Source organism: Solanum dulcamara, chromosome 2, assembly GCF_947179165.1.
Source record: "Solanum dulcamara chromosome 2, daSolDulc1.2, whole genome shotgun sequence".
In the NCBI taxonomy this organism is placed as follows: domain Eukaryota; kingdom Viridiplantae; phylum Streptophyta; class Magnoliopsida; order Solanales; family Solanaceae; genus Solanum; species Solanum dulcamara.
Window position 1 is genome coordinate 17819120 of NC_077238.1, and position 24896 is coordinate 17844015.

Sequence of the window (24896 nt, forward strand, 5' to 3'; positions counted from 1 at the left end):
ATGCTATTTTCTTAAAAATGTTGCTCATTATAAAAATGTAAATTTAAAGTCTTGAAATTGTGATGAGTCTCAAAGATTTCTTATATGGATGGAAGAAATGATTGATTATATCTAGATGTTGCTATATATGTGCATTTAAATTTCTTTTGAAGATATGATTGAGATTGATCGGATAGTATGATTAGAAGAGATTCGATTGTGATAGAGTTGATGAGTTGACAAGGTTGTAATAAGACTTGTTGATGTGATTTGATTGGGTTGATTGGATGGAGTTTTATGAGCATTGAGTCTTGGAAGGAGTATCGAGCACCGAATTGGGCAAGAGTATAGTCCATACTCGAACCCAATAACTGCGTCGCCAATCGTAGGGGGGATAGAATCGTTAAAGTCGAATGCTTCCCCGAGAGATTTGTCCTGACATTATAGGACCTGGTTGGATTGGATCCATGATTTGTTGATTCGTTCATACCCTGGCAAGGTATGAACGGACGCAGCAACAACGTCGGTTTGTTGTACTTTCACTGGCTCATAAGTGATGGTTGTCGGTTAAGAGAAACTCCCAAATAGGTCTTGATAGTACTCTGAGTCAGATTGAGTTGAATTGTATGTGATTGGTCCCGTCTAAATCATATTCTTGTTTAGACTTATGACATTTGATTGAGTTGTCATTCCTCTTGAGTTGAGCTTCCGAGTTGATTAATTCTTCCTTGATGTTCGTTGTATTCGGCCATTTTACATACTCGTACATTCCATGTACTGATGCCATTTGGCCTGTATTGTTTCATGATACAGAGACAGGTACTAGAGATCATCAACCGGCGCTTCGTTGAAGATCCACATACACCCTCAGCTAGTTGGTGAGTCCTCCTAGTTTCCGGAGGATGTTGAGCCTTTATGTACAGTTTTGTTGACATTTTCTTTACTTTGATTGTTGGTAGCCATGGACTTGTCATTGACACCTCTTAGACTTTGATAGAGGCTTCATAGACTGGAGTGTGGGGAGGTCGAACTGTTATTTTGAGGAGTCTTATTTTATTGTCTTGTTGGGTTGTAAATATTTGGCCTTCGGCCCCATATATGAATAGTATTTTCATTAATTGAATTTCCGCTAAGAGAATGTGATTGAATGAATGAGTGACTGGACCAGGTGGTTCCCTTAGAGGTCAGAAATGGCCTTCGAGTGCCGGCCATGCCTAGGGTACCCTCCCAGGGTGTGACACTCTTTGTGAGAGGCCATACTAGCTAACATGAAAGGAACAAATCAAAGCATAAATCAAAGTCTCGTGTGAAAAAAAAGAATACGGAGTATTAGGGTTGTCATAACAAGTGACACTTTGAACGAAATTGCCCTATATCAAAGTCCAAAAAAAAGGCCATTGTATCTATTGTTGAGCAGGTACATGATTTTGATGATGAATATGTACTAACAACACCATGCAATAGTGGATTATATAGCAATGAATGGATGATAGACTTTGGTTGTACTTTGCATATGAAATTTTGAAGAGATTGGTTCAGCATCTATGAGACAAGTGAAGGAACCGTAGTAATAGACAATAATGCAACTTGTAAAATAGTTGGCATTGGTTAAATTCAAGTTAACTTCCATGATGGAATCATGAGGACTATTACATAAGTCTGTCATTTTCTATCTCCCTGGGTACTCTGGATAAACAAGGCTACAAGTACATAAATAAAAGAGGAACTATAAAAGTGACTAAAGGGTCTTTAGTCATACGGAAGGCCAAGCTGGACGATAGCCTCTACACACTAGCAGGAAGCACCATTATTGGCCCTATTAATGCATCTATAGTGCAGTTATTTGATGATGGTAAGGCAATATTATGGCACATGAGACTAGGTCATATGAGCGCACGAGGACTAGAGATATTGAGCTACCAAAAACTTTTGAATTATGAGATGATCATTACACTTGATTATGTGAGCACTGCATCCTAGGAAAGTAGAAGAACGTCACCTTCAGCAAGTAGAGAGATTATTTTTTTCCTCTTAAAAACACAAGAAAATGCAAGGAGTCAAGCGCAAGACTGGAGGGGGTGCTAGACTACATCTATTCAAATTTATGGGGTCCCTCTAATCTTCCATTGAATGGAGGAAAGAGGCATCATCTCACATTCATTGATGATTTTTCAAAAAATATTTGGGTGAATTTCTTAAAGGCAAAAGGTGATGCTTTTGAAGCATTTAAATAATGGAAGATTTTGATTGAGAATCAAATAAAGAGAAAAATCAAGTATCTTCACACAGACAATGGCTTGAAATTATGCAGTGAAAGGTTCAATAATTTCGGTAGGGATCATGGGATCGTAAAACATAAGACGGTCAGGCACACACTACAACAGAATGAAGTTACCGAGAGGATGAATAGAACTCTTCTTTAGAAGACTCGTTATATGTTCTTACAAGTCAAAAATGTCCAAAGTATTTTGGGCTGAAGTAACTCACACTGCTTCTCATATTTTCAATCAATCTCCAATATTAGCGATTGACTTTAAGACTCTGAATGAGGTATGGTCAGGTGAACCCTCTAACTATTCATACTTGCAAATATTTGGTGTCTAACATATTATCATGTTAATGAAGAAAAGCTTGAACCAAGGCCTAAGAAGGTCATATTCATAGGGTATGTAGATGAAGTAAAAGGGTATTAAATTTGGTGTTTGTTTTTATTAAAATTTGTAGTTAGTAGAGATGTTATCTTTGATGAATGCTCTATATTTGATCCTCGTAAAATTTCCATGGAGTTATCAAAAAATGAGAACAATGAGCAGATGGAACTATCAGTGAAGATTACCAAGGAAACGAATCAAGAGACTCAAGTTAATGAGTCAAAAGATGCACATCTTGAAGAACTTGTTGTCCATGAACCATACACAATTGCGAAGGGAAGGGACAAAAGGCAGATACGTAAATCAAAACATTTTATAGAGAAAGTAAATTTGATTGCATATGCATTTGTAGCTATAAAATAAGAGATTAAGGATCTCAAGCCCTCATCTTATGTTGAAGCAACTTCTTGCAAGAATGATGCACAATGGAGATTAGCCATGATAAAAAATGGAATATCTTCACAAAAATGAGAAATGGGTCTTAGTTGAAAATCTAAATGTGGAAGAGAGCAATTGGATGCAAATGGGTCTACAAAAAGAAAAAGGGTATTCCAAAAGTGGAAGATTCTAGGTTAAAGGCAAGATTGATTGCAAATGGTTTCAGTTAGAAAGAGGAAATTGACTACAATGAGATCTTCTCTCCTATCATGAAATATATCTCAATTTGTGTGTTACTAGCATTGTTTGCACAATTTAATTTGGAGCTTCAACAACTTAATCCCAAAACTATTTTCTTACTTTGATCTAGAAGAGACAATCTATATGCATCAGACTGTAGGTTTCCAACTAAGAGAAAAAAAGATCATGTATGCTAACTGAAGAAGTCTTTGTATGTTTTGAGGACAGTGGTATAAAAGGTTTGACACATTCATGACTACACATGAATTCTCGAAGAGTATATTTTATATCTGTGTATATCACAAAAAGATGTATGAGATAAATATTTTAAAGAAAATGTTAAGCAAGGATTTTTTCATGAAAGATTTGGGAGCGATAAAGAAAATCCTTAGAATGGAGATTTCAAGAGAAGATGGTGTACATCTTTCTCAGAAGATGTACATCGAAAAGGTTCTTGAGAGATTCAATATGCATATGAGAAAGCTTGTAAGTACATCATTAGCTTTTCATTTTAAGCTTTTAGAGTCACAAATGCCTTAATCTGAGGATGGAGTGGAACATATGTCAAAGGTTCCTTATGCTAGCGCAATTGATAGTATTACATATAGTGTGTACACATCCAGATATTTCTCAATCTCTATGTGTGGTAAGAAGGTACATGGCCAATTTAGAAAAATACATTGGAAAACTATCAAGTGGATATTGAGATATCTCAAAGGAGTTTTTGATGTTGGCCTAATCTTTCAAAAAAGTGAAGGTATTTTAGTTTTCGGTTATGTGAATTCTGACTATGTAGGAAATCTTTATAGAAGAAGGTCCACAACTGGATACAAAATTACTCTTGTTGGCAATGTCTTTAATTAAAAATTGACTTGACAGTCGATTTTCGCTTTGTCTATAGCAGAGGCAGAATATATGAAAGCAACGAAGGTAGTGAAAGAAGCTATCTGTTGAAAAGTTTGGTGGCAGAATTGAGTTTGGTTCAGTTGGAATTAACTCTAAGATGTGATAGTCAAACTACCATTCATTTGATTAAACATCAAAGATTTCATGAGAGCACCAAACAGATTGATGTCAGATTCCATTTCATTCGAGATGTCATTGAAAAGAGATCTGTCAAGGTCGAGAAGGTTATCATAGATGATAACGCTGCACACATGTTGACAAGCTAGTTCCATTTTCCAAGTTTGCACATTGCAATGACTTTGCGGGAGTATGTATCAACTAATGCAACTCTGGGAGAACAACTGCTAGGTGGAGCTAGTGTATTCAATAAAGATTTGATTTTTCTTATTTCTTACAATGAGATTGCCCAGTAAGCTTAGTAGTTTTGGATGGAGTTGTTCATACGCATGCTCAAAATGCAAACCAAGGTAGAAGTTGGAAGAGTTGATTTGGTCTATGTGGGGTCAAACTCAATGGAAGAAAATTTCATGTGCCAATTTATTTGGCAAGGAATTGAACTTAGAGAGCAAGCTAAAATCTGTGGAGGACAATTTTTGTATTTCTTTTTTCTTTTGTCATGTTGTGCTTGGAGCCCAAGTTTCGTCACCTATAAAATGATGGTCATTCTTCATTGTTGAAATCATCCATAAACTCATAGAAAAATACATTAGAAGAGTAGAGAGTTGAGAGATCAACTCTCTTAGATGTATTGATATCTCTCCCTTTTTTTGCTAATGTAAAGATAATTTTTCTTTGATGGACGTAGGATCATTCTAATCCAAACCACGTTAAAACGTTGTTATTCCTTCTTATTCTTTTCCACAGTTTTGTTAACACATGTATTAGAAAAAATATGTATTTTTTTTGCAAATAACAGTCTCCTTAATGCTTTTTATATTACCATTAATATCTTTATATCTTGGAAATTGTCTGTAAATTGTAATGTCTTTACGGTGTGAGTTAGCAGCTACAAAGAATTTCTTGTTTATTATAAAATTACATCTTCATAATATTAAATTTTCATAGCATCAAATTTTTCATTGAAAAACTTCAATCCTTCGTAAATATCTATTGCAATATTTATAACTTTCACAGGCCCCAAACTTGTTGAATTTTTCCTTTTAGGCACCTCAATAACATTCTCTTCCTATTGAACCCCCGAACTAAGGGTGTGAATCGGTCAGTTCATTTTAGTTTTATGTACTATCGATTCGGTTTATAGATTTTCGATTTTGAAATATGCTAAACCAATAAGATATTTTTTTATAAATTTTTGGTTTATGGGTTTTGGTCCTTAACAGTTCAATTTTCGATTTAACCAATAAAAAAATACTCATCAAATAGTTATATGACTTCTCCAATAATTTGGCGCGACAAACAATAATATAACTTTACGAAATGCTCATAAAATAGAAACAATAGTGAATAAAATGAAAAGAACTCTACAAGTGCAACATAAATAAAAGAATTAGGACAATAATGTGAATTGAATGCAAAATGGCAAAGGTAGTAACTAATAAGGTATTAATATTAATATTTATTATTTATTTAGGGGTAAAGTAATAAATTGTTATTTTCTTAATGGATTATTGATTTACCTAATAACTCAATATTAAAAATTAATATCGAACCAATAACTCGGCAATTCTTTTTATAAAACTATTAAAAACCCATTAATCCAATAACTCAATAGCAATAATCCAATAATATGTTTTTCTGCTCGGTTTCTTAGTCGTTCGATTTTTGCACACCCCTACCCAGAGCCATCTATAATGTGTAGCTTTTGAGCACACTTGCCTGACTTAACACCCCAAAACAATTTACGCTAAAATTCGAACTACTTTTCATGTGTATAGGCCCGAATTCGATGACTTTAAATTGTATATGTATTTTAGGATCAATTCCTTAGTATTTAAAATGTATTAGATGTGGTTTAGGGTCATAAGGGATCTCTAACACCAAGTCAAGTTCAAAGCATTTCTATCGGCTAAGTTTTCGCATGAGTTCATATAAGGGTCAACTTTAAACGACCATATATTGCAAACTATAAAGAATTAGGTGACCCATGATTTATCAAATTAAAGGTATATGAGTATTCTTTCCAACACCACCAAATTTACATTATTTGGAGTAGAAAGTTATAGTTGTTTTACCGAAGCATGTATGGACAAGTCAATTTGCTGAGCTAAGTGTCAATTTGGCTACTCGCTGAATGGATTCGGCGCATCCCCGATTGAGCTCATCGAATGGACCCAAAAACCTTTAGAAACTGTTATTATAGGTGATCTGAAGCTCTCATTCAGCGGTTTGCCAAATAGGTCAGCGATGGGATGTAAGATCCCAGAAATCGGAAAATAGGAACAAAAGAAAAGTTTGTCGAAGTATGATTATCTCTGAGTCTACGACTCCCTAGATGATTCATAGTCAATTCTACGAATCGTAAGGACGAGTTGTAGAGTGAATTTTAGGCACTATTTAGGAGCATCCTCAAGAGAAGTCCTACGACTCAACAAGACGATTCGTCATCCTATTGATGAGTCATAAAGATGACTCGTACATAAATTTTATAGACCAATATATTTATAGGTTTTTCAGACTTGCAAGATGAACGACTTTGATGAGTTGTAAGGAAGTTTATGAGTCATAGATACGAATCGTAAGAAAAGATCAAAGACCCCACAATCAAGTGTGACGACCCCCTTCTCAGGGCCCAAATACTCAGGTATTGTCTATGCTAGGGTCAGCCAGTTTGCACCTTCATCTCTCTTCACGCTGCAGCTCTACGAGGTATCGAACCCGGAACCTCTGGCTCCTTTACATCCCCATGTAAAGGAGCCAGAGGTTCCGGGTTCGATACCCCATAGCGCTGCAGCGTGAAGAGAGATGAAGGTGCAAACTAGCTGACCCTAGCATAGACAATACCTGAGTATGTGGGCCCTGAGAAGGGGGTCATCACATCAAGGTCTTCTTAAACCTGTAGGACGAGTTGAGTTGAAGACTCGTAATCATGATGATGGGTCGTAACCACGACTCGTAGACTCAACTTCAGAGGCCCTAAAATTAAACTTTCTTCGGGCCTACACTATGAAGTCGACTCGTAGGCCTAAATCTGAGTTTTAATGAAGGGAAATCTTATCTTTTTCCAAAGTTTGGTTCAATGTATCTAGACACTATTATGGCCAATTTCAAGCTTACAATTACCCTACCCTTTGAAATTTCCCTCTATTCAAAATCACTCTTCAAAATTTCTCCTAAGGCAAGATCACAAATTCTCTTAAAGTTCTTCAATTTCCAAGCTAGAATTTCAAAATCAATCAGATGCTTCTTCAATTTTTGAGAAAATTCACCAAGGTATGTGGGGATTAATCCATGGGTATGGAGTCCCAAGGTTTCTTCAAGGTTTTTCTTCAAATTTCAATTGTCTATTAACTCAAGTTTTGATGAATTGCATTTTATTGTTTAAATTTCATTTTTAGATGTTATCAATATCATTATAAGCATGTTTCTATATGAATTTCATGATTTGAAGATGAATTGTGAATGCCTATGCATAAAGCTAATTTCAATTATGATTATGAAGTACAAAGAGGATTTTCATGAGTTGATTATGAATTCAATGATTTTCAAAAGAAAGCTTTTATGAATGAAGTTAAGATTGATGATTAAATGATGAAATTTATGATGATGATTAATTATGATCCAAGAAAGTTATTATGGTATAATAAGTACAATTCTCACACAATCATATTTAAGGTGGTGATAAGGACAATTCTCACCAAAGTTATGGATTCCTATAATTCACTAAAGTTAATGAGCTACTCTTATCATGTTTTATAAAGATGGGTTGATAGATAGTTACTGTCTTTTCCTATAATGTTTATGATCATGTTTTAATGAGTTTGTTGGGATATTGACTAAGCACTAAGAGGACTTATAGGTAGGGTTCGGTCCAGTAACGTAGTTAGTTACCCAAGGAAATCCTAGTAGCAACCTAAAGTCCCAAACTACGTTGCCCACATAGGTTGCCTTTATGCCATAGCTAGTGGATCCATATATAGCTATTAAGGTTAAAATTGTTTCTCACGAAGTCTACCTTGGCAAGTAGCCTCTGTCTTCTCGATGTAGGAGTTACATCAGATTTTATGTTAGTGCTCGCATGGTCTTAAGATTTTTGTTAAAGGTCTTATCCCACATTGAAGTTATATGCAAATATGAAAAGGTATTATGAAGTTTATGATGCCTTGACCATAGTTTACATGATATTTCAAATGCTTCAATTTTAATTCATGCTCAATATGTTGGTCATGCATCTTATGTTATATTACTCACGTTCCTTTACTTGTTCATGCATAACTCACATAATTAGTACCTTATATGTACTAACACATATTTTACTTACATTGTCTCATAATGTTGGATCGGACGACCACCATCCTATTCGTGGCTAGAGTTGCTTAGTTTTTCCAAAGTTGGTGAGTCCTCATTCATCGAGGACAATAACTTTTTCCCTTATGTTTCTACTTTGACTTCTCTTATGATTTGGGTGAGATGGAAGCTTGTCCTAAGCCCCCATCAAAGTCTAAAATAGAGGCATGTTAGACGTTTCAATTAATGTGGGTCCATTTTGGACATTAGGATTAAATTTACTTTCATTGACTTCTATGTTGAGTTGATTCTTCCGCTATCTTAGTAGGTTTACATTACCTTATGTATGCTTAATAATATGTCAAGATGCTTGGTTTGAGCCTTTTGGGTTTCGATCATTGTGTTATGACTAGGCCTAGGTCAGGTCATGATAAACTTGGTATCAGAGTAGAAGGTTTAGGAGTGTCCTAGGGAGTCTATCATGCCGTGTTAAGTAGATTCTTGTTCATCAGTGTGAAGCACACCACATCTATAAATAGAAGGCTATGAAGCTGTCACAACTTGATTTCTCAGGTTATTATGGCACCTACTATCAACTCACTAATAGATAAGCCTAACCCTATAGTCCGAAACTATAGGCAACGGTCCATCACAAGCAGAAGAAAATAACTGATAATAATATTAATAATAATGAGAAAAGAAGAATAATAAATACAACAAGATAACCCCTAAGACCTGGTATCAGTCGATAGTCGAGCTACTAAACCAAATAAGGAAGTACAAGGTTTATATCGATACAATAATAGTGCAACTGTCTCCGAATACAAAATAAAGACTAGTCCAGGCTGAAATAGAGAGAGATAGGCAACTCCAAACATCAAGAGCTTACCCAAGTCTCCAAAATTCAAGATCTGCTCTGCACGATATCCAAATCAGTAAAGAAAACCCATAGTAGGACCTGCAGGGTGTATAAGTGTAGTATGAGTACCAATAAGTGGCACTCAGTAGGCCTCGACAGACTGAGCTACAAAGATAAAGTAAGTATAATGAACATGTAGGCTGGGAGTATATATCACAAGTAACTAATAAGGATAGTAAGAAAGTCTGCAATAAGAAGCATCAGATATAGGAAATAGAGAGTAGGTAAGAAACAAGCAAGGAAACTAATGGTGTACCTGGTGCGCCCTCCCAAGACCTAAACACGAAGACACACTACGAAGGAGGACAACTAAGTGACAAACTACTAACAAAACTAATCACAGATATCACATAAAGGCCCCAAAGAATCGTATCAACTAAATCCCTGCATAAAAAGTTAGATAAATAAGAACAAGGGCAGTAACTACCTTCAAACAAGAGACCACCCTTTATACCATGAAAAGTTCACAAATAGTAAGTTAATACTTTCTGAGCGCCTATGTGTCCAGTAAGTTCACTCAAAAATAGGTAAACCCGTATGGCATCCCATACTATAGACAGGTACAAACATCTATGCTAGTGATAGACAATGCATATATGCATGAAAGTAATGTAGTTAAACCAATAGTACCATCTGTGCCAAGTACCTCATACCAATATATATACACTTACTTCCAGTTCCAGCTAGAAAATAGGACCTATGTGATTCTGTGGGATCAACATAGGGGGATCGGAAATGCCCCTATATACCACTTGGTTTCGATCCAGGTTGTATATCAATCTGTAATATGAGAGCATCCTTGATGCCTCGAATCAATGTCATAAAATGAGTTCATCCTCGATGCCTCAAATCAGTATAATAAAATGAGTGCATCGTCAATGCCACGAATCAATATAATAAAATGAGCACATCCTCGATGCCTCAAATCATGTATAATAAAATAAGTGTATCCTCGATGCCTCTAGTCTATTAAAAATAGTAATAATAAAGGTAGTACGACCTCCATTCAAAAATCAGTATAAAATAGTTTGGGTTACAACTCAACTTTCTCAAATCAATACTAGAACTAATGCATGCACCGGGGTCGACTACATCCATGAGAAAAAAATGATCCAATGCAATGCATGCCATCACTAGCACCAAAACAACACGCACAATCATATACAATAATGACTCAACAAGCACCTTACCCTCTAGAGCATACAAACAAGGCTTACAAATACCACCGACCTCTAATCATGGCCTAAAGCTCGAATCTACTCCTCTAACTCAACCACAAGGCCCAAAAGGGAACTCAACCTTAACTGGATAACAAGGAAGAGGAAAGTGAGGGAACGGTGCTCAGCTAGTCAATCAAAACCTCCAGATCCAACTAGGAAATATTACCTCAAGATTTATAACCACCGATAGCCCCGCCAAACGGCAATAGAAAAGCATAGGGGATTCTAACTCTTAATCCATAAATGGAACCTAATGGTAATTCACAAGCCAAACCGGGTGGAAATCACTACACCAAGGCTCCAACGTAAGTACTTCAATAATGAAGAATACTGAGTATCATAAACTCCCGCCAACAATGGCTAGAACAACTAAGGTTCAAACCACAACTAAAGTCTAAGGCACAAATCACCTAAAATAGGTTAACCAAAGCAAAACTAAGGCATAGTCCACAATCTTACCAACTAGATGGGAAATCTAATAAAGGTAAACTATCCTAAGTCTCATACCAGCACAACAAGACCATAATTTAGGATTCAAGTCTAACCCGTCATATATAATCCAACCCACAAGTAATTTATACAAAAAAAATACCATATGAAACTCAATCAAAATAATGGTGATCGTAGCCTACCTCGAAACCGAACACGCACTCTCCAATTCCACTTTCTGATAGCTTTAAGCTCCAAAAATGATTTCAAATGCCTCCACATTATCAAAAGGTTGATCACCTCGTCAATACGGATGTTTTGACACTAAAATTATATTTTTCGGAGACGGATCCAAAATTGGGTCTAAAATGAAATTATGAGACCCGCACACGAAATAAAAAAATCAACTATGTCACAAGGTCCCAAATAGCTCAAGGAACTTGTGCCCCCAAAATGGGCACATTATGAGAATCGAAAGAGCTCAAAATAACCCCACCTATTTCAAGCCCTAGAATAGTAAAAAAACGCAAGGAAATAATGAATTTGCGCAGAACTTACAAGATTTTTAGGATGAAAAAGGGTCCCGAATGTTTCAATGAGAATCTTCAACTCATTGGAACAAGAATCAAGAATTTTGGTTGAGAATTGCTCTCAAAACCTCAAGAATCTCAAGTCTCGAAATGAGACTTGGCTACTGAACGGGTCTATTATAAGACCACTGCCAGGCCTCATTTGTTCTCCGTGAACACGGACACAAGCTTGTGAATGCGTAGGCAAGCATGCTAGCCCTCCGTAAACTCAGAGAGTCCTCCCGCAAACACAAAGGTTTAATAACTGTCACTCCGCGAATGTAAAGAAATGCCCTCGAATGCGGTCACTTGGCTGCTAGGCTTCCGAGAATGCAGCCAAGAAGCCCACAAATGCGAAGCACAAGAGTGGGCTGCACCAGTAGGCCTACATCAGCTAAGTGCAAGGGAATTTGGGATTCTCTGATGGGGGTTCAGAATTCATTCGGAATCCCTTACGCGCAAACGGACTATGCTAACCTATCAAATTAGACTCTCCAAACTCAATGGAATAATCAAAATTTCCATCCGAGGTTGTCTCAACAAAATATGGGTCCCACACCCAAGCATAAATTTTGCCATTTCCACAAAAAGGCTCACAATGAGATCGGAAGCCTTAGGACACGAACGAAAGGTCGCTCTAGACCAAACTCAATATTTTGGAGGTAACCGCGTTGATGGAATTCCAATCCAAGCATGTTTTTCAAGAATGTTGACTAAATTCAACCTTAGGCTAAAGTTTAAATGTTAAAATGCCCAATGGCTCAAGCTCGTACAGTAAGGCTCGATGCTCATGCCGACCATGCTACTAGCCTAATTTGGCCATTATAGAGCTGATGGAACCATCGAAATTCCATTATGAAGTTTTCTTCCTAAAGTTTTGACCAAATTCAATTGTTCAAACTCTAAGAGTTCCAAAATAGGGAAATGGGCAGAAAATCCAAAAGAACGACCAGGTAACCGAACTGTTAGTGCCAGCAAGTCATAAATGACTTGGGGTCACTACAAAAAAGCTCTAAATATTGAAAATATCAAAAAAGATAAAAATAATCTTGAGGTTCATTACAGAAGAATCTTAGGAAAATTTTACTTCTTTCATGATCGATGTCATGCGGTAGAGTGGTACTCTAAGTCTTTTTCTCTAATGCTTGTTCTTTATGATTTTTAAAAAAATACCTCTATGAAGATACCCTGATCGAAGGAATGTGGTTGAAAAAGAGCAACAAGACCGAACGATCCCTTGAATGACCAAGTCTCCAATGCCAAGTTTCGAGCGGCCTTTTAAGTACTTGCTCAAGCCGTTATGGCCCAAGTGAATAGTGAAGTCGTATCTCCCGTGAACCTAAATATAGTTACGGTGGAAAAGAGGGTTCGTGACTTTATGAGGATGAATCCTCCAAAGTTTTGGGGTTCTAATGTGGATGAAAATCCACAAGAGTTTATGGGTGGCATTCACAGAATTGTGAAGATTATGGGGGTTATCCCGGTTGAGAGGTAGAGTTGGCTAAGTACCAATTGAAGGGTGTTTCTCAAATTTGGTTTGCAATGGAAAGGAGAGAAGCCTAGAGAGGTGAATCCCATGACTTGGGATGAGTTTAAAGGAGTATTTCTTGATTGCTTTTTCCCATTGTAGTTTAGAGAGGCTAAGATACAACAGTTGATCAATCTTAAGTAAGGTGGTATGAGTGTGAGGGATTATGCTCCATTCATAGTTGCCGACCTAATAGATTATTTGAGCAAGTTCGTGTCGGGTGTGTCAAAATGGTTTCTAAGGAGTGTAAGATAGCCATGTTGATCCGAAAAATGGATATCTCTAGAATAATAACCTACACAGAGCAAATAGAGAGTGAGAAGCTAAGGGAGAAAACTAGAGAGTCTAAGAGAGAAAGGATCAATGGTGGTGATTCCTCTTATGCTAGGTTCAAAAGTGGTAGGCGTCCTCATTTTTGCCAAACGTACTCCGAACAAGGATCTTCAAATGCTATTACTCCAAGATTTGACAAAGATAGGGCACCCAACCCTAAACATCAAAGGGGTACTCCTATTGGCCAAGTTATCTCCTAATGCAAGAAATGTGGAAAGAATCACAAGGGGAAGTGTCTAGTGAGTTTGAATGTGTGTTATTAATATGGCAAGGCGGGTCATCAGGCTAAATAGTGTAAGGTTTCCTCAAAGACAAGTTGCTCATGGAGGCCAAGTGCAACAAGATGCCCGAGCTCAACCAAAGAATGGTCAACACAATAATTGGTTTTATTCTCTTCATGATAGGTAAGAGGTGGAGGAGACCCTCGATGTTGTTACCAGTATGTTATGGGTCTTTCACTATGATGTTTATGCATTATTTGATCTGGGTGTAAATTTTTCTTTTGTTACTCCTTATGTGGCCATGAGGTTTGATGTTAGTCCCAAGATATTGTTAGAGCCTTTTTCTGTTTAAACTCCCGTAGGTAAGTTGGCTATAGCTAAAAGAGTCTATAGAAATTGTCCAGTTTTGATTTTTCAAAAAGTTACCTTATGTGTTCTAATTGAGCTTGATATGATCGATTTTAATGTTATCCTTGGTATGGATTGTCTATATGCATGTTATGCTTCTATTGATTATGGAACCAGAGTGGTTAAGTTTCATTTTCCAAATGAGCCAGTCCTAGAATGGAAGGGTAGTAATTCCATGTTCAAAGATCAATTCATTTTGTGCCTTAAAGCTTAGAAAATAATTTCCAAATGTTGCATTTACCATCTTGTGAGGGTTAAGGATATTAATTTTGAAGCCCCTACTCTATAGTCGGTCCCTATTGTTAATGGGTTTCTGGATGTGTTTCCCAATGATATACCCGGTATTCCTCCCAAAAAGGAAATTAACTTTTGCATAGACCTTCTTACCAATACTTAACCTATTCCTATCCCTCTTTACCAGATGGCTCCGACGAAACTAAAAGAGTTAAAGGATCTATTGAAAGACTTGTTAGACAAAGGTTTCATTAGACCAAGTATATCTCTTGGTTCGCTCCATATGTGTATTGATTACTGGCAATTGAAAAAAGTAACCATCAAGAATAAATACCCAATTCCGAGAATAGATGATTTGTTTGACCAATTGCAAGAGGAAAGTTACTTCTCTAAGATTGATCTCCGTTTTGGTTATCACCAACTAAGGGTGAGGGGGTGTGATTATTCCAAGATGACATTTTGCACAAGATATGACATGAATGTATTGTACCATCCGGGTAAAGCGAATGTGGCTGCCGAAGCACTAAGTAGATTGTCCATGAGTAGTGTTGCATATGTTGAAGAGGGTAAGAAAGAGTTGGTTAAAGAGGTGTGTAGATCAGCTTGATTAGGTATCCGTTTAGTTGATTCTAATGATGGGGGTATTATTATTCAAAATGGTTCAAAATAGTCTCTTGTTGCGGATGTCAAGGCTAAGCAAGATAGTGATCCAGTGTTGTTTGAATTAAAGAAGTCAGTTGTCAAAAATGTCACTGAGGCTTTATCCCAAGGGAGATATGGTGTACTTCATTATCAAGGTCGTTTGTGTGTTCCTAATGTTGATGGTTTGAGAAAGTTAATATTGAATGAGCCTATAGTTCTTGGTATTCCATTCATTCGGGATCCATTAAGATGTATTGTGATTTAAGGAAAATGTTTTAGTAGAATGTCATGAATAAACATATAGCGGAGTTCGTGGCTAAGTGTCTAAATTGCCAACAAGTTAAAGTTGAGCATCAAAAGCCTAGAGGTTTAGATCAAGACATTGAAATTCCTACTTGGGAGTGGGAAGATGTGAATATAGATTTTGTAACGGGTTTGCCTCGTACTAAGAAATAATATGATTCCATTTGGGTTGTTGTGGATCAAATAACTAAATTGGCTCATTTTCTACTGGTTAAGACTTCTTATAGTGTCGAAGACCATGTTAAGTTGTATGCTCGTTAATTGGTAAGACTTCATGGTATTCCCTTGTCCATTATATTGAATTGAGGTAGTCAATTCACTTCACAATTTTGTAAGTTATTTCAAAAGGTTCTTCGTACAAAGGTTAAGTTAAGTACCGCTTTCCATCCTCAAACTGATGGTCAAGCTAAAAGAATAATTCAAACTCGAGAGGATATGTGTGATTGATTTTAAAGGAAGTTGGGATGAGTATCTATCATTGATTGAGTTTGCCTACTATAATAGTTATCACTCTAGCATCCTAATAGCTGCTTTTGAAGCATTGTATCTAAGAAGAAGTAGGAATGTATTGAAGTAGGTGAGATGGCCTTAATTGGTCCATATTTGGTAATAGATGTTATACCCTATTTTAACTCGAGGTCAAACGGTGTACAACATATTGATGATTCCTAAATTATTTAATTTTAAGGAGTCGCCACCTAATTATTTTTAAGGTAAATTAGGATACCTAAATGATCAACTAATTTTACTGCTGAAAAATGAATTCCGATTAGTAGTCTACTTAACATATGAGATTCTAGGTAAGGGCTCTAGTTATCCTAAAGGGAAGGGGTTAAGCATCCTTTAAGATTCGTTAAAAAACGATTACCGACCAAACTTAGGTTAAATAATTAAACTAGAAAAAGGTTGCTCAAAATTTTGAAAACAAAGCTAAATAATTTAAAAAAAGATTTTCGAACTTAAAATTAATATACGAATATTGTTTTACGCAAAAAATAAGTGTGTTTAAATAAAATGATTTTACTAGTAGCCTGGCCTAAAAATATTGGTCTCTTTTATATATAAAAATGGAAGGTTGTCATTATAATGACCTATTTTAATTAGAGGTACTCAAACCCAAACAATGTATATAATGTTAACTATTGCATTCAAGAGTGAGAACATATTCAAATCATATATGCAAGTTTAATATGTAATAGCAATAATAGTACTAATAATAGTAGCAGTAGTAATAATAATAATAATAACAATAATAATAATAATAACAACAATAATGATAATAACAATAGTATAACAATAAAAATAACAATAAAATAATAATAGCCATAATAATAATAAAAGTGATAAAAATAGTGATAATAATAATAATAATAATAACGATAATAATAATAAAATAATAATGATAATAATAATAACAATAATAATAATAATAATAATAACAACAACAACAATAATAGAGATAATAATAGTAATAATGGCAGTAAATATTATTATTGTCAATAATAATAGTAACACTAAATAATACTATTAACAAAAATAATAATAATAATAATAACAGTAAATAAAAATACCAATGATAATAATGATAAAGAAAATAATACTAATAATAATAATAATAACACTAACAGTAAGTAAATATACTAATAATAATGAAAATAATAATAATAATACTAACAGTAAAAAATAAAAATATAACTCCAACTACTAATAACGTTAATAATGAAAATAATAAGAATAATAATAATAATAAAATAAAATTAAAAAATGGTAATAAAATATGTATACTAATAATAATAATATAACGAAAATAATAATAATAATAATGGTAAAAAAAATATACTAATAATAACAACGAAAAATAATAGTAATAATAATAATAATAATAATAATAATAATAATAATAATAATAGTAATACTAATACTAACAATAAAATAAATATACTACTACTTCTGTTAATAATATTAATAACGAAAATAATAATAATAATAATAATAATGATAATAATAGTAAATAAACTATACTAATAATAATGATAATAATAAGGATAATAATAATAACGAAAATACTAATAATAACAGTAAATAAATATACTACTACTACTAATAATAATAATAATAATAATAATGAAATAGTAAAAAAAAAAATATAAAAAAATAACAACAATAATGATAAAAACAGTAGCAGCAATAATAACGACAATAACCATAACAATAATAATAAATAATAAAAATGCTAAAAATATAGGCAAGCGGAATTGGATCCGAGTGAGATCATCTTGTTTTATTTGCTATTCGAGAGGTCTAAGATATCGATTCCATGTGAGGGAAGTGATGATTTCATCGAGTCTTAAGGACTCGAATTTCTTAAAGTCCCAAATCAAGACTCCATTTTTGCTCCCAAAGTGTTCATGCAAGTAAAAAAATGACAAAATTAGCAAGATAATATTTTAGTACAACATTTTTTATCATAATAACAACGGAAAATAAAAGAAAAATAGAGTAAATATTAACTGTTGCTGGGCAGTGAACGGAAATGCTTTGATCACCAAATCTACACTCAAACTCGACTTACTTAGAACTCAAACATGCAAAAGAAAATAAACACTAGATATTTCTAAGAGAAAGCGGGGTGTTTCAGACAACTCTTGTTGTATATTGATGGCTGAAAACTGATTAAAAAAAAATCCTCCCCCTTCAATGAGCACAAAATGTTGGTATTTATAGAGGCTGAACTAGGAATTCAAAAGGGTTTTTTTTTTCGAAGTTGCTGTAATGTCCTCTTTTTAAAAAAAAAATCGAGGGAGGGTATTATAGTAATAAAAAAATGGAATGTCTTGAAAATAAATAATAACAAAAAATTTATAATAAAAAATCAAATCAAATCAAGGAGCGTTGCTGTGTATGTACGGATATATTATAAAGAAAAGAAAAGGTATAGTGGGATCTTGTCAGCATTTGAAATTGTTGGGGAACATCTCCTAGTGGGTATATGGGTTTTTTTTTGTTTTTAGTTTAGTGGAATGTGCAGTACATTGGTTAGTGTGGAGAAGATAAAAACTATTCTTGTGAGGGTCACAAATATTATATGGCAGACAATACTTGATGATATTTTATTCAAATAATAATAATTAATTAAAAATACAAGTCATCTTGAACATGAAGATGCATTCTTTTCGTTATCAAAAATAAAAAAATATATAAATTAAACTAGAAAGTAAATGCAAAGCATTTGATTACTAGAAAGATAAATGCATGAATACGAATGAGAAAATAAAATAAAATATTTTTTATTATTGTATAGTCTTTAAAGGTTATATATGAAATATACATATATGTGTGTATATATATATATATATAATTATTATTTTTTTGAATAAATATGGCGGATATATATATATATATTGAAAAGGGAACAAAGGGTGATGGGTATTGTTGATGGGGATGGGTATATTAATAGTAGCAGTTTTTACCTAGGGGAGAAGTGGTATATAATTATATATATATATATAAATAAATAAAATAATGAAATAATAAGTAAATATTTTCATACTGTCTTCTCATTGTTCGATATTTTCTTGTGCATGTGCGCTTTGAAGAGCTAAAGTGTGCCTACTAAATTGTCGTAGATGACACAGATAAAGAGTGGAAGAATTTTAGATGACCAATTTTAGAACAAGCTCAATTCAATTCTTAAAGTGACTTTTTACATTATGTAGTCTTAAAATATTATACGGCAAGAATAAGAAAAATAAATTAGAATACTACTAATTATAGGAAAAATAAAGACAAGAGTTTGCATACACATAAACAAGGGTAGTAGAAAATTATAGGATTTAAATTTCTATAAAAAACATGATAATTATTTTCAATTACTTAAGTTTGAGTAGATAAAACTACTCAATATTTATGCCTGGTGAGAAAAAGATAGAACTCTCATATTTTATAAAATAATGAAGATCTAAATTGATTTGGACACTACGATAAAATAATAACACACTAAGCATAATTATACAAGCGTGATTTGAAAACAATAAAATATACGAAAGTTTGTTCCTACATTTTGGAGGGCCAAAATTGTCTGTTAACAGATGTCCCTCTTTGACCGGAGACGATGAAAAAGTTTTTGGGCAAAGAAATTGACGTAATAGCCAATTTTGTCCCGACCATCAATGCTGAAATGAAGTTAATAAAAATACGGAAATAAGAAAAAATTGTGAAAAATTATGATTTAACTTTGTTTCTGAATTACCAACAAGTTTCGAGTTGCTCGAGAATCAAGCTAAATGCAGTTATGAAGTTATGCCAGAATAAGCTGGAGTGAATTTGTAAATGCCCTAATTTATAAAATTGTGTCGGTATTAGTGAATGATAATAAAGACCGCCAAGGAAAAGATTAAAATTGAAAAAGTGAAGAGTTATTGAGAAAAAAAATGAAGTGAAGTAAAAATGGACATTTAAGATGGTAAAACAAATGAAGTTGAAATTCAGAATCAACAAAGGTGAGAATAATAGGGAAGAATGAAGTAAAACCTAACCAAAAGAAATTATCTCAATAATGAGCTATGGCGAGATTGGATTTTAAAACTTGAATTATGGGAAGTAGGCCGAGTAGAGTTTGAGAGTAGATTTATGACCGTCGTTGGTCAGTTTAACTTTCCAACAAATATCCCCCGTTCACTGCTTAGAAATAGTTCCACGTTATGCTGCGGTTTCTGCAAAACTTAAACTTGATAAGATAATTAGTAAATATTAAATATAAAGCAATGTGCAATAAGCTTCATGGGAATGACACCTCTAGGGTGTGAGTATATGAAAATGCGGCCTTGCAAACAGTAATAATTTAATAAAATCAAAGCGTATGAAAAATGGAGTTGGCCAATGATTCATGAAAATGATGTCTTTCAGCAATGATTAATGAAATGAGGCCTTAACCCAAATAATTTATGAAGAATGCGACTTTTAAGTCTGCAATTTATGAAAATGAGGTTTTTTTTAGTCAATGATTCATGAAAATGACGTCTTTGCAAATATTGCAGTTTTTGCAAGCATTTTGTGCAATTGTGTTTAAAGCGTTTGTGCAGTTCATTTGATGATATTTAAAAGCGTTTGTATAGTGCATTTGAATATATTAGAAAGCATTTGTGCAGTGCATTTGATAATATTTGAAAGCATTTGTGCAGTACATTTGAATATACCGGAAAGCATTAGTGCAGTGCATTTGATAATATTTGAAAGCATTTGTGCAGTGCATTTGAATATATATTAGAAAGTATTTGTGCAGTGTATTTGAATATATACAAAGAATTAGTGCGATGCATTTAGATATATTGGAAAGCATTTGTGCAATGCATTTGAATAAACTGAAAAGCATTAGTGCAATGTATTTGAATATATATTAGAAAATATTTGTGCAGTGCATTTGAATATATTGGAAAGCATTAGTGCGGTGCACTTGAATATATAAGAAAACATTTATGCAGTGCATTTAACAATATCTGAAAGCATTTGTATAGCGCATTTAAAATTATTGGAAAGCATTAGTGCGGTGCATTTGAGAATATTCATGCGGAGCATTTTAATATCATAGGTAGTGCAACTAAAAATATTTGTGTATCAAAATATTTGGAATTTTTGAGAAGCTTGATTTAAAACATAAATTTATAAGTAATTCAAACCATTCAACATATGATCCTTTCGAGGCTATGAATATGTTGACCCCTTTGTTGGCCGATAATTCTGACAAGCCTGCATTCAAAGAAAAATTATGAGTTTTGGGGGAGGTTGATTTGCATTGACTTTGAAGCTTTGGCTCTTCATACTCCTTCTTTCTTCAACTTAGTTTGGACTTGCAATCCCCATCTATTCTAAATCTTGGCTAATAAATAACAGGAAAATATTTGGTGGAAAGGTTCATATTAAAAGTAATAAGATAAATTATATATATATATATATATATATATATAATAGTAAAGAATTTCTGCAAAATTTTAGATTGTGACATGTCGTGAAACGAAGCAAACGTCATTTTTCTGGAGTCTTTCTTCAACTTGATTATTCTATTTCCCCATACTCTTCAATTTTCTTGATGTCTTCTTGTAATGTTGCCCGCAAAACTGTCCCGGTTTTGGTAAAGAGAGATAATGATATTTCATCATGATAACGAAAAGACCAAACCATACGTAATTCGTGAATACATTCCTTGAGAATTGAAACAAATGAGCCGAGTCCTTTACTGGTTGCCTATGTATCCAACATGAACTAGACTATACGTAATTATCATATACGAAATAATAATAAGGAGGGAAATGAAAATTTCCTCATAATGTGATCGAAGCCGATACAGGCCGCCTACGTATCCCACCAAGGGAATCAGGCCAGGCGTAGTTCATAGTACATAACAATGGGATCTTCTTTATAATTTCTTCTAAGTGACCAGACCCGATATGGGTTTCCTACGTATCCCGCCAAGGGAATCAGGTCAGAACTTAGTTCTTCAATATTACATGAAATATTACATGAAAACAATATAAAGGCTCCTAGACATAGTATTTCTTAATCGCATCTGAATTGATGGCTTTCGGCCATATCTTTTCGTCCATTTCTGCTAGAATCACCGCTCCTCCAGTCAACACTCTGTGAACCACATAAGGCCCATGCCAATTAGGCGCAAACTTCCTCTTAGCTTCTTCTTGGTGTGAGAATATCCGTTTTAACACCAATTGTCCCGGCTTGAACTATCTCGGTCTTACCTTTTTATTGAAAGCTTTGGCCATCCTATGTTGATAAAGTTGTCCGTGACAAACTGCATTCATTCTCTTTTCATCAATGAACATCAACTGTTCATATCGGTTTTGTATCCATTTGGCATCACTCAACTCAGCTTCTTGGATTATCCTCAGGGATGGTATCTCAACTTCCATTGGTAATACTGCTTCTGTTCCATAAACCAAAAGATAAGGTGTTGCCCCAGTCGAAGTCCTAATCGTGGTGCGATAGCCAAGGAGGGAAAACAACAAATTTTCATGCCAATGCTTATAATTATCAATCATCTTCCGCAATATTCTTTTGATATTCTTGTTGGCAGCCTCAACTGCTCCATTCATCTGTGGTCGATAAAGAGTAGAATTGCGGTGAACAATTTTGAACTTATCACATATCTCATACATCAAACCGCTATTGAGATTATCCCTATTATCTGTTATAATCGAATGGGGGATGCCAAATCTACAAACTATGTTATTGCGAACAAAATCTGTCACCACCTTCTTTGTCACAGACTTATGTGAGGATGCTTCTACCCATTTTGTGAAGTAATCAATAGCTACCAAAATGAACCTGTGTCCATTTGACGCGGCTGGCTCAATAGGACCGATGACATCCATGCCCTAGGCTACGAATGGCCAAGGAGAACTCGTCACATTGAGTTCATTCGGTGGAACTCAGATCAAATCACCATGAATCTGACATTGATGACATTTCCTCACGAAGCGAATGCAGTATATTTCCATAGTCATCCAGAAATATCCGGCTCGCAAAATCTTCTTCACCAAAGTAAAGCCATTCATGTGTGGCCCACATGTGCCCCCATGTATTTCTTCAATCAACTTGCTCGCCTGTTGGGAGTCAACACACCTTAATAATCCTAAATCTAGAGTCCTCTTATAAAGGATTTCTCCACTTAAGAAAAAGTGATTTGCAAGCCTCCACAGTGTTCTCTTTTGAATATTGCTTATGCCTTCTGGATAATCTCCTTCTTTGAGATACCTCACAATGTCATAGTACCATGGTTCTCCATCCATTTCTTCATCCATATGGAAATAATAGGCCGGTTGATCCTGCACATTGATTTTGATTGGATCTATGTAATTCTTGTCTGGATGTTGAATCATAGAAGACATGGTTGCCAAGGCATCTGCGAATTCATTTTGAGCTCTAGGAATATGCCTGAACTCTATCTTGATAAATTTCTTGCATATTTCCTTCACACATTGCAAATAGGGGAGTATCTTCACATTCTTGGTGCTCCATTCGCCTTGTACCTGGTGAATCAATAAGTCTGAGTCACCTATAACCAACAATTCTTGTATATTCATATCAACAGCCATTCTGAGTCCAAGAATACAAGCCTCATACTCCGCCATATTGTTAGTGCATAGAAACTTGAATTTTGCTAAGACTAGATAATGTTGACCTGATTCTGAGACAAGCACTGCCCCAGCACTGACTCCTTTAGAATTTGCAGCACCATCAAAGAACATCCTCCACCCATGATATTCTTCTAAAATATCCTCTCCAACAAATAACACCTCTTCATCAGGGAAATAAGTTTTAAGAGGTTCGTATTCTTTATCCACAGGGTTTTCAGCAAGATGATCAGCAAGCTCTTGTCCTTTGATGGCCTTCTGAGTGACATAAATAATATCGAATTCACTTAGTAAAATTTGCCATTTTACCAACTTCCCCGTTGGCATAGGCTTCTAAAATATGTATTTGAGTGGATCCATCCTTGAGATGAGAAAAGTGGTATACGCGCATAAGTAATGTCTTAACTTTTGTGCAACCCAAGTTAAGGCACAACAAGTGCGTTCCAATAAAGTATACCGGGCTTCATAAGGCGTGAATTTCTTGCTCAAGTAGTATACAACCTGTTCTTTCCTCCCAGTTTCATCATGTTGTCCTAACACACATCCAAATGCATTGTCCGATACTGACATATATAGTAGTAATGGTCTCCCCGGTTTTGGAGGCACCAAGACGGGTGGACTAGATAAGTACTCCTTGATTTTGTCAAAAACTTGTTGACAATCTTCAGTCCATTTAATAGCAGCATCTTTCCTCAACAACTTGAAGATTGGTTCACAAATTATAGTCGACTGTGTAATGAATCGACTAATGTAATTTAGTCGACCAAGAAAACTCATTACATCCTTTCGACTTTTTAGAGGGGGCAAGTCTTGAATAGCCTTTATCTTTGAAGGATCCAATTCTATGCCCTTCCTACTCACAATGAAACCCAACAATTTTTCAGCAGGGACACCAAATGCACACTTCGCAGGATTTAATTTCAGATTATACCGCCTCAACCTATCAAAGAACTTCTTCAAATCTGTGAGGTGATTTGAGCTATTTTGTGACTTGATAATGACATCATCTACATAGACTTCAATCTCCTTATGGATCATGTCATGAAAAATGGTAGTCATAACTCTCATGTATGTTGCTCCTACATTCTTGAGTCCGAAAGGCATTACTCGATAACAATACACTCCCTAAGGTATGATGAATGTCGTTTTATCAGCGTCTTCTTCATCCATTAGAATCTGATGGTAGCCTGCAAAGCAATCAACAAATTACTGCAACTCATGCTTTGCACAATTATCAATAAGTATGTGAATGTTTGGAAGTGGAAAATCATCTTTCGGGCTGGCCTTATTGAGGTCTCGATAGTCTACACATATTCTGATTTTTCCATCTTTCTTTGGCACTGGCACTATGTTAGCTAACCATGTAGGATACTTTGTGACTCGAATGA

General features: G+C 34.7%; 2 protein-coding genes across 2 annotated transcripts; both read right to left on the reverse strand.

The window, feature by feature from the left end:
* Positions 1-21916: 21916 nt before the first annotated feature.
* On the reverse strand, positions 21917-22746 carry LOC129870532 (uncharacterized). Its single transcript, XM_055945346.1, has 2 exons — positions 22114-22746; positions 21917-21997 (listed from the first exon to the last, which is right to left on the reverse strand). Exons 1-2 carry the CDS (start codon positions 22744-22746, stop codon positions 21917-21919), a joined length of 714 nt encoding a protein of 237 aa, XP_055801321.1.
* A 57-nt stretch (positions 22747-22803) lies between these two features.
* Positions 22804-24612, reverse strand: LOC129870542 (uncharacterized). The gene is made up of 2 exons (XM_055945357.1): positions 24010-24612; positions 22804-23766 (listed from the first exon to the last, which is right to left on the reverse strand). The coding sequence occupies exons 1-2, from the start codon at positions 24610-24612 to the stop codon at positions 22804-22806; spliced, it is 1566 nt and encodes a 521-aa protein (XP_055801332.1).
* Between the last annotated feature and the right edge of the window lie 284 nt (positions 24613-24896).

Excerpts from the sequence above, each read along its gene's own strand:
- LOC129870532 (XM_055945346.1), bottom strand. The coding sequence starts at position 22,746 with ATGGATGTCATCGGTCCTATTGAGCCAGCCGCGTCAAATGGACACAGG. Across the intron at positions 21,998-22,113 it reads CCAAAGCTTTCAATAAAAAG|AGTGTTGACTGGAGGAGCGG; the intron begins GTAAGACCGAGA and ends TGTGGTTCACAG.
- LOC129870542 (XM_055945357.1), bottom strand. The coding sequence starts at position 24,612 with ATGCCTTTCGGACTCAAGAATGTAGGAGCAACATACATGAGAGTTATG. Across the intron at positions 23,767-24,009 it reads AAACTGGGAGGAAAGAACAG|AAGGCCATCAAAGGACAAGA; the intron begins GTTGTATACTAC and ends TATGTCACTCAG.